This window comes from Microcaecilia unicolor, chromosome 3 (assembly GCF_901765095.1).
Source record: "Microcaecilia unicolor chromosome 3, aMicUni1.1, whole genome shotgun sequence".
Lineage (NCBI taxonomy): Eukaryota > Metazoa > Chordata > Amphibia > Gymnophiona > Siphonopidae > Microcaecilia > Microcaecilia unicolor.
In genome coordinates, this window is record NC_044033.1 from 247,042,134 (window position 1) to 247,053,432 (window position 11,299).

Genomic DNA, 11,299 nt, shown 5'->3' on the forward strand with positions numbered 1-11,299 from the left:
ACTCCAGCTTCAAAAATAAAAACTTATAACATTATAGTATATGGTAAATTTATCAATTTCTACTTTATTTTGAAATTGTATTTTATTCTTAGAGATAATAAAGAAATGAATACATATTACATTGGCTCAGTCTGGTTTGCTGTTAACATAATAATCAAACTTACTGTAACAGTGAAACAGAAACAACTCCCTGTCCCCCCCCCCCCCCAAATTCCCCCAAGAATAATTCCAAAAATACAAACTTCTTTGATTGGCAGAAATGATAGTGAGAGGTCTTGACGCTTATCGTTTTCTACTTATATTTTTGCCCTGAATCTAAAGTACTGGTACATGTAAGTTTTATTTACCAGCACTTTAGATCCATAACAAAAAACGTAAAGCCTGATATTAGTCAGAGTTGGAGTCAGACAATAGAAAAATAGAGGAGTCTGAGTTGGTGTGATGTACTGACTCCACAGCCTTGGTTCTGGGTATTGGAAATAGAACAGATGGTATGAGCTTAGGAATATTTCTCTATCTGCTGAAGTTTTCATATCAGAAGGCTGATATGTAAAAGTACCCACTGCTAATCTTATGGTAAGAAAACAGTACACTCTTTCACTACCAGATACTCACTAGAACATTACAGATTATGAAGGATGAAAAAATGGTGACAGACAGCAACAGGATAAAGAAGTTGATGTCTCAGTTTTAGGGAGAAAGTAAAACAGAGAAGCACGGTGTTGCATCTAGGTGCATTATTTGAAAGAGGCAGTGTGTACGTGTAGTAGGTAAACAACACTGCTGAGCCCTAATGTTCTTCCACAGTTGATGAGACATGAAAGTCAAGTAGAAGGATCTGCAGTCAAATTGTGAAGAGGCAGCAGTGGTCCTTTGTCTTTGGTGAACTTCCAGACCCAATTCTGGTGGCGATGTCTGAGCTCTAGATAGCTGATCCAGGCATGGCAAATGTAGGTGGATCTGTTTTCCACGTTGAACACAGTACACGCTTTGGCTTTATAATCTTATTGTTTTATGGAAGAACGCTCTTACAGCATGGGAAGAAAGGTTCTCAACCTCTTTGATCTTTCGTGGGCAGCTCTTTGGATGTGATGGAGGCATTTGGTTACTATCTTCCAAGCACACACTTTTATTGTTGTTCTGTACTCCAACGGTCCTCAACCCCATCCTCGAAACAATAATAAGCTTGAGTTCAATTTGAATGCAAATCTATCTTATGCATATTTATTATGGGTATCCTGAAAACTTGACTGGGTAGGTGTTTCCCCAAGGATTGGGTTTAGAACTACTGCTCTAGTCTGTGCCCAAATTCTCTGTTGTAATAACATACCAAAGTTCACACTTCTTTATGGTTTCTACCTAATGTTTAGTTCTGTATGATGATGGCATAAGCCTACTTTGAAAACACCCAGCCACCAGCTTTGGAATGGACTTGAATGATTTAGCTCTGGGCTTCTCAACTCTTTCCTGGAAACTCACTTAGCCAGTTGGGTTTTCAACATAAATACAATGAATGCACACCAGATCAATTTGAGACCCGTTGCGTGCAAATCTATCTCATGCATATTCGTTGTGGTAATTCTGAAAATCAGACTAGCCAGATGTGCCTCTAGAAGAAACATTGATTTAAATTACGAAAGGAGATAAACATGTCCTGGCACATTTCACCTGGCTTCTTTAGGCTTTAACCTCACTTTCATGCCGCTGACGAGCTTCCACGCTTACCTCAAGCTTTCTCTAATTCGGGTACTGCTTTTGTTTGCTAGGAAACTATTTTCCCCACCATCTTTTCTGTGAGGAATTGTTTTTCTCTTTGATGCTTCCAATCTTTGTTATGACCCCTTGAGCTTAAATTTTCACCTGAAAAATGCTTCATGAGCCTAATCCCTCAGATTCAATAATTTTGCACATGCAAGTTATAGAATAGCTCATGTTATCCCCCAGATTCTGTATAGTGTACCTAGAGATCTGCACCAAAATCCGAGCGCATTCTATAACAACGCACATAACTTAAGCTTAACAAGCTAATGAGTGCTGATAACAGCACTTAACAAGCAATAATGAGCACTAATTGGCACTAATAAGAACTTACACACACAATTCGCTAAGCATATTCTGTAATGAATTGTGCCGAATTTGTAATGTGCACAGGCCAAAAGGGGCATGGTTATAGCTGGGAAAATGGGCATTTCGTAGGCGTTCCAAAATTTACATACGTAGTTATAGAATATGGCCCAGTGTGCATAAATCTACGTGCTGGGATTTCCGCCATGTTTTTGTTGGTGTAAATGGATGCATATGCTTTAAGGAGCTGCAATATCAACTAAGCGCATTCTATATACCGCACCTAATTCTAGGCACTGCTTATAGAATATGCTTAGTTGGCACTGATTTCCATGCCGATTTTTTTTTCAGGTGCCATGTATAGAATCTCCCTCTTGCGCCTAATTTAATAGTTAAATTAGGTGCCAATTGGCCCTAACTACCAATAATAGCTGTTGCTGTTAATTGGTTCTAATTAGCATTAATTAGTAGTTACGTGCATAATTGCACTTTGGCGCTATTCTCTAAACCTAGCGCCTAAATGCTAGGCCAGGGGCATGTGTTGCAGTTGCGCGCTTAAGTTATAGAAAACTGCCAACCTTAGGTATGACCATTTACATCAGTCTCTGACATGGCAAAAATACTAGCATCTAAAATTAGACATGCACCGGCTGATTTACGCTCTATTGTGTAACAGCAATTTCATGCAGAGTTGTAACTTAGCAGATTTGGCCCAATGTTTGGTACGCTTTCTTGAATCTACCCCATGAATACTTTTTAAAATATATTTGATCATATTTATTATATCCATTCTCTACAAGGAATCCATATTGAGATGCTTAACTCCTCCCTTCATATGGTTCGTGGTTCGTTGGACCAGAGGTTCTCATTTCCAGGATATTCACAATGAATATACATGAGAGAAACTTGTGTGCTCAAATTTATCTCCTGCATAGTTACTGTTGGTATCCTGACTATCCTGGACTACTGTTTCCAAAAATACAAGGATTAGGGAACACGCAATGAAGCTACTAAGTAGTACATTTAAAACAAACCAGAGAAAATATTTCTTCACTCAACGCGTAATTAAATTCTGTAATTTGTTGCCAGAGAATGTGTTAAAAGCAGTCAGCTTAGCAGGGTTTTCAAAAGGTTTGGATAATTTTCTAAAAGAAAAGTCCTTATGATTTGGGAAAATCCACTACTTATTTCTAGGATAAGCAGCATAAAATCTTTTACTCTTTGGGGATCTTGCCAGGTATTTGTGACCTGGATTGGCCAATTTTGGAAATAGGATACTGGGCTTGGTGGACCTTCGGTCTGTCACAGTATGCAAACATGTTCTTATGACTGACACTATATTTCTTTTGAAGTTAACTTCTCCAGTTAGTGTCACCAATAACTGATGTAGTGACACCCTTCCATAAGTTCTCTGGCATTCCATTGACTATCATATCAAAAACAAATATAACACCTTCAAAAATAATTTTTATAGAGATTTATTAAATTATATTGAACTGCAATATGTTACATCTCCAGTATCAAAAAAAGTAGTATTCATTTAAAAGAGTACTCAAAAAATCACAGCACCCCAAAGATTTGGCTGTGGTAAGGGGCTACATTCATCATCTCACCATATAAATTAGCATTAAAAATCAAGGGTTACTATTAGCAGCTTTACATCTTGCTGCCTAGGAGCAGGAAGCCCATGAATGGCTCGTGGGTCTACCACAACTGTGATGTTTTCAATGGCAGGTCCTAAGTGGGGTTAGGTTGCTAGTCATGCCCCTCGCTATCCCAAGACAACCGAGAGTTACGTGGCTTACCCAAGGCCAAAAGAAGATGTTATATGTCCTTATCTTTTTTCATGTCTCATTTGCAGGAATCATGATGTAAATAACACTTGCCCTTGGCCAGGGATAGGTTTTGCCCCATTTTGGGGATTTTCAAGGGTGAATTCTTAAAAAAAAAAATGGGAACCCTGCAATCCAGTCAGGAGCTCCTCATTTTCAGTCTGCCTGCAGAGATTATATGTGTGGGGGAGATTCCACTGATTATCCCCCAAATTCTTGTGTTTCTGTGCCCAAAATGAATAAGTTTGCATATTTATGTCTCAAGCTTTAGTTGCCACACCCTTGATTTATCAAAAAAATTCAGTGCCTTTTCTATAAACTTCTTATGTTGCCCAGTTCAAGATCTTAAAACCCCTGCAATGAGGCAAAGTCTCATCAAGCTTCCTAGATCAGAACCAGTTTTCTTGGTTGATCCTATTTATCACCCTCCTTTCCTTGGAGTGAATGCTATTTATCATCACCATCTCCTATGAATGAATCAGTTTCTGACCCAGTTTATTACCCGAGGCTCACACCTCAGCATGTTCTGAAATGTAGATATAGCTAGGGCTCTCCCTGGAGAAGATTTCCTGATTACCTTGTGAAAGAGATCATTTGGATTTGTTTGACATTACCGATTCCACCCCCAACTTCACCACCACTTAATGATTCAGTTAGAGGCTCACCTAATTTTGGTTTCTGCACCAAAGCCAGCCTGAAATCCAAGCTCAGCCATTCTTTGGTTTTCTCCAAAAATGCCAGTTCTTTTTGGTGGAAACCAAAACTCCACCCCCTTGACCATCTGCAGGCCCTCTGCGGATCTACTTTAAGAAGCTGGTGAAAAAGGTGGCGGCTAAATGCAGCAGTTGGGTGCATAATTGTAACTATTCTATAAAGTTTGAGTGAGAACAGTCGGAACGCCCGTGACCTGCCCACACCCCTCCCAGGTCAACACCCCCTTTGCAGTTAAGTGCTTGAACTCAAGTGCTCAGTTATAGACTAGCACCTAACTGCACTTAGGTGCCTAACTGACATTTCCCCCCTGTTTTGGTGTTTAACTACCATTAGCTTCCATAGGCGCACTATGTAGAATGAAGGGAATAATGCCGCTGAAAATCTGGTCATGGTCATTGCCACTTATTGTGGTAGAATTTCTGGCTACCCAGTTGAATACCACATAATATCAGGTGAAAAATGTTTTGGCGCATTCTGCCAAAAAGCAGAAAGCACCCTTCATCTTTGAAATGTTTGTTAACGACTGTTAACCTCTACTATTTAACGTTTCTGTAGCACTACTAGGTATATGCGGTGCTTTGTGGATACATACAGCAGGGACAACTGCCCTGCTTCATAGAGCTTACGATCTGCTTGAGCCAAAATGAATCATTTTGAATACAGCTGTTCAATCAAAAAGTTTACTTGCAATTAATTGCCTAATTAAAAATGTTGATCGTAGTTAATGCATTTTTAATTGCTGCCCAGATAGTGCCAATGAATATTCCCTGTGCTCACTGTGGCATTGTCTGGGCTGTTAACAGGATAGTCTGGGCATAATTCAGATCACTACTAAGTTAGCTAATCAGATAGCGAGCTGAATGTTGAGGGGGGAGGGGCTAGTTTTGCTGATGCCTCTCACCAAGAACATCCACCCATCTCAAAGCTCCTCCCCAAGGGCATCTACCTCCTTCTGAACCCCCTTAGAGAGAATCCCCCTCGAGCCCTCCTGGAAGATTTCCTCCTCCCAAAGAACCTTTTAGAGCATCTACCTTCTCCCAAGGATCCCCCACCCCCACCCCTGGCCTCCCTTAAAGATGCCTGGGTGGTCTAGGGTAGGATGGGCAGGAGTGATCCTGGTCACTTCTGCTCTTGCTGGGTCTGGGTTCAAAATGGCAGCCATGATTAATGAACAGCACTAATTCTGAGTAATAATTGTTATCAGTAAAATGTCTAATGTGAGAGGATCAGGGTCAGGAAGAGTCCATAAACATGGTAGAATTAGAAATTTGAAGGAATAATTCTATGCATAACTAATAGTATGCATTTTCTGGAATCCATATCTATATCGACACATTAAAAAAACCCTTGTCAGAATTCTCCTGGACTGGCCCCTATATGTCCTGAAAATATGGTGTTGTTAGGACACTGAGGGAGAGAGATGGGAGCACATAGGCAGATACACACAAGGAGGTCTTGTATTCCTTGCCTTTCAAAAGCAAGCTAAATATTTATTTGAGATGGATTAAATAGTCTGTTCAAGGCTTTCAAAAAGATAAGAGGGGGGAGGGGGTGTCAATATTTCAAAAATGGAGAGTGCTGCGGTTACCCTGATACTGGATTTTAAGCATCGGTACCCGGATACCAACTGTCACTGAATATCTGATTTTGGTGCTGATCTGGAAGTGTTGTCCAACTAAGAGAGGATTCTCTGTAAGTCGCCAAATGGGCACAGAAGCCAGATGCCCATGTAAATTAGTCAATTGGGTGCTAATAACCAATTATTAACATTAATTAGAGTTAATGGACACTAATTTGGATGTATGCACTCATCTGCCTCTGCACTATTCTATAATGCAGCATGTCCAAGTTATCTGGTGTGCAATCTAAAAGGGATGTGGCCATGGGAGGGGGATGGGTAGGTCAAGAGTGTTCTAAATATATAGGCGCAGTGTTATAGAATACAGGGGTTATGCACCCAACTTGCACCCTAGGATTTACACCAGGTTTCAGCAGGCGTAAATCTTCCTGCCCAAAGTTGGGTTTGGAAATCTGTGCTATTGCTATTCTATTAAGGGTGATGTGTACGTAGCACTTGGCTTGGATTTTTCCCGGTTCCTATTTTTGAGTGCCATTTGTAGAAGTCTCCTTAGTGGCAATATTCAGACCGCTAGGCAAATAACACTTTATCCAGTTTCCTGGCTAGTGGTCTGAATATTCCTGTGAATTGGATAAACTTTGAATCTGCCCAAAGACTGTCCCGGTACTGACCAGATTTTGATGAGGTTCAGCAGCATTATCTGGATAGTGCCGTTGAATATCCCACTCACCGGCACTTACCTGTTTAACAGCACCTGGTAATTGGGTACATGCCTTTGAATATCAGCCCAAAGGATTTGAAACTGTGCCCCATGAATAATTTATTCAACAGAACAGATGAAAACAACTCTGTATAATGTTCCTCACTCAAAGAAATGGACTTGTCACAAAATCAGTCCTCTTCTGGGGCTCCACTGTGTCTCATGAGCAAGTGAAGATGCTTCTGCTTATGGCTTTCCTCAGGGCTTCCTTCACTTCCTTGTTCCTCAAGCTATAGATTATGGGATTCAACATGGGGATGGCCACTGTGTAGAACACAGAAATGAACCGATCCCGTCCCAGTGAGTAGCTGCTAGCTGGTCGCAAGTACATGAAGAAGAGTGTCCCATAAAATAATGTGACAGCCACCAGATGGGAAGCGCAGGTTGAGAAGGCTTTGCACCTACCTGCTGTTGAGCGTATCTTCAGGATGGTGGAGATTATGTAGATGTAGGAGATGAGGATGATTAAGGCAGAGGAGCCCTCATTGAAGCCACAGAAGCTGAAGAGCAAGATCATGTTTGTGCGGATGTCGGTACAAGATAGCATCAACAGTGGAGGGATGTCACAGAAGAAATGCTTGATCTTATTGGAACCACAAAAGGACAGCTGGAAGGTGGCTGTGGTATGGATCGCAGACTGCAGAAAGCCACCAACATAGGCCCCAATTACCAGGCAGCTGCACAGTTTTTTGGTCATGGAGTTCATGTAGTGCAAAGGGTTGCATATGGCAACGTAACGATCATAAGCCATGGCTGCCAACAGGAGACACTCTGTGGTGGCCAAAGCTGTGAAGAAATACATTTGAATGATGCAGCTGGCATAGAGGATGGATTTGTCTGTTGACACAAAGTTGACAAGCATCTTCGGGGTAACGACAGTTGCATAGCTAATGTCAAGGAAGGCCAAGTTGCTGAGGAAAAAGTACATGGGACTGTGAAGACGTGAGTCTACCCGAATGACCAAAATTATGCCCATGTTGCCCACCAGTGTTACAAGGTAGACGATAAGAAAAAGAGTGAAGAGGGCTATTTGCAACTCTGGGATATTTGTGAATCCCTGTAGGATGAACTCTGATGGGGCAGTTCTATTCCTTTCAGACATTTCTTCAACATAGGACTGTCTGCTAGGGAAAAAACAAAGCAGATGACATTTAGTAACAAGCTGGATGTGGTCCTCTTTAGGCAAAGAATGAATGGGTGGGTAGGGAGATGGGTGGCTGGATGGAGAAGTCTTATGGCTACCGATGACCTAGGTATTCAATGCTGGTACCTGGAGTAGACTCAGCATTGAACATCCAAGTTATATTTTGCCCACAGCTGATACCATTGTCAAAATTAATGACTGCCATGGGCTTAATATCGGGCTCTTTTATCTTTATGAATTGTTTTATGATTTGTTTCTATTTTTAATGTTAAATACCAACAAAAGAAAGAGGCTGGTGCTAAAGAACTGAAGAGGAAGAAATCCAAATAAAAAAGTCGACAACTTTACTGAAGATAATCGGATGTGGTCACGTTACACTAAAGCAGGCTACATCAGGGGTCACAATCTGTTGAAAATGATCTCAATTGCATAAAAACTGCTGTCTGGATAAGTGCTTTTAAATATTGGGTCTGTTATTTTCTAGATTGTTTCATTGCTTGGTGGTCTTCTTGAGATGATGTCGCTGTTTGCATTATAAAAATTATAGCAAAAAAAAATCACCTTGATATATTGAGATAAATGATGGATACTGGCAGGCGAGCAAACAAATACTGAGCCTTGGACTTTCTCATACCTCACATATTAGTATCCTTTTCTTGCATGCATGGAGCTGATAAAACCCTTTTGTTTATTTTGCTGCACTTCTATGCGTTCTGTGCTGCAAAAGACTATATGGTATCCCCTTGTCTTTTCTGTCCTATAGAAATGCATATTTTAAATTGTTAAGACACCTCGAACAGGACTTTTGGAACGGAGCTTTCACCATTTTCATAGCTTTTCTATAGATTGCCTTCATCCTGTGAAAGGTGTGGCCTCCAAAAATAGAGATTATTGTCGATGATATTAATTTAATTTATTTATTCATTCATTCATGAATTTATATTTTGCACTAAAATCTAGGTGGAGCACAATGAAACATGCAAAAATAAATAAAAATAAATGCAGAGCAAGAAAATAAACAGACATCACTATATAACTAAAAGCAGTAAAAACCCGAATTACTACCAGCAGAATCCTGGAGTTCCAAAAAATAGTTAAAAGAGTCTTGGATTTGATATACTGCCTTTCTGTGGTATAATCAAACTGGTTTACATATTACATACAGGTACTTTCTCTGTCCTTAGTGGCTCACGATCTTTGTACCTGGGGTAATGGAGAGTTAAGGGACTTGCGCAGAGTCACAAGGAACCACAGCAGGAATTGAACCCAGTTCCCCAGGTTCCCAGCCCACTGCAAAAGGAAGAACCCAGCTAACAAGAATATACATCTAAATTCTTCCTAATCCTCAAATACTACCGTGATGGTCTAAAAAATGGATTTGCTAAATGACGGAAAATCTTGTTTAAAAGAATATATTTTGGCTGTTTTCTAAAGTTCTCAATGCCTATTGCTGGCCTTAGGTGCTGTGACATAAAATGGGAGGGTATTCAAAAAGGTGTTGGTACACCGAGGATCCCTAATTAGAAAGAGGGTGGTATAAAAATAAAACTTAAGTATATGCATGCATGTTGATTTGTTGAGGGGTGCTTAGACAGCGACTCCAGCTGTGAGGAACTAAGGCCAGTGCTAGGTAGACTTCTAGTCTGCGTCCTGTGTATGGAAAGACAGATTAGGACATGCTGGAGGGGGCTTCAACAGCAACTCCAGCAGTTGGAACTTTAGGACAATGCCAAGCAGACTTCTACGGTCTTTGTCCCATATATGGCAAGACAGATTAGGATGTGCTGGAGAGGGTTTCGATTGCAACTCCAGTAGTTGGAACTTAAGGACAATGCTGGGTGGACTACAGTCTGTGTCCCATACAACTATAGTTTATTACAATTTTCTATACTGCTGAAACTGAAATCAGCAGGAAAGGAACTCCATAAATCATAGGAAAGAAACACAAACACTACCAAAGAAATAAATCAGGATGTAGTTACAAAAGTTAGTAAGGAGACAGAACAGAAGAAATAGGTCTAAGGGATCAGTGTCAGACAGTCCTAGAAGTCAATCAGGGAGCACCAAATGCTTCTTTGAAAAGCCAAGTTTTGAGGTCAGTCATAAAACGTTTTATTGACAAATTTGCACATAAAGATAGCAGCAGGTTGTTCCATGTAAAAGGGGCCAGTAAATAAAAAGCTGTAGGTCGGGAGGTATTGTACTAATACTACTACTAATCATTTCTATAGTGCTACTAGACATAGGCAGCTCTGTACACATTATATGCAGGTGACATACAATCTAGAGCTGAAAAATTTGAGAAAAATCATAAAAGACCTACAGACACTGCTTCGGAAGGATGAGTCACTGGATGAGGTCTTGACTGACTTGCCAACAACCGGCTAAACAGAATTAAAAATGAGTATTAAAAAAAAAAGCAAAAAGAAAAACTCAAAAAAAGAAGAGGATAACACAATTCTCTGCAGTGAACTGGGCCAGCTCAAATCATAGGATGCCATTCACCCTCATAGGAGAGACAGTCTGTATGCTCCTCCTATACTGCAGTGTAGATGACTCAGTGCAGATGATGTGAAAAAGGATGTGATTTTGAAGTCAGATCTGACATGAGCAGGAGTGAGTGGGGATCACTCCTCCCAATCTACCTGCTAGACCACCAAGGGACCTATGAGAGGCCTGGGAGGGGGGGGGGGGGGGGGGAGGGAATTGCATAGGGTGTAGGGATGGGTGTCTGGGATGGGGGATGGTAATGGAGGAGGGTGTCAGGAGGGAGAGTAAGATCATGTAGGAGGGGGGCTGGGATGAGGACAAGGTATGGTGGAGGGGGGTATGGGAGCAGGATTGGCCAAATATTTAAGTCAATATTCAGCACAGCTACCCGGTAAGCTAGTGGCTCTGCCCTGACTCTTCCCCTGAACCTCCCTGGTACTGAGGCAGTCACAGGCAATATTCAGTAGCACTACTTGCTTAAGATAAACCCTTTCAAATGGGCCCGTTTTAAATAAATAAATTTATACATTGTTAATCTGTGTCAAACCTTTTTTTTCGATTGAAGCAGACTACAAATGAAAGATTAAATTAAGAAGGAATTTCATAATATAAATATTTGTAATATAAATAGCATGCTGTTTACACACATAATTTTGCACCTCTGGCAATAGGTCGAGTTATGCGTATATAGTTAGTTACTAAATTTTGAGCTAACG

At 40.7% G+C, this 11,299-nt stretch overlaps 1 protein-coding gene across 1 annotated transcript; it reads right to left on the minus strand.

The window, feature by feature from the left end:
* Window positions 1-7,109: 7,109 nt before the first annotated feature.
* Window positions 7,110-8,051, minus strand: LOC115464993 (olfactory receptor 5B12-like). Its single transcript, XM_030195387.1, has one exon. The coding sequence runs from the start codon at window positions 8,049-8,051 to the stop codon at window positions 7,110-7,112; it is 942 nt and encodes a 313-aa protein (XP_030051247.1).
* Window positions 8,052-11,299: the final 3,248 nt, after the last annotated feature.

What these genes read in the sequence shown, in the direction of transcription:
- LOC115464993 (XM_030195387.1), bottom strand. Translation starts at nt 8,051, where the DNA reads ATGTCTGAAAGGAATAGAACTGCCCCATCAGAGTTCATCCTACAGGGA.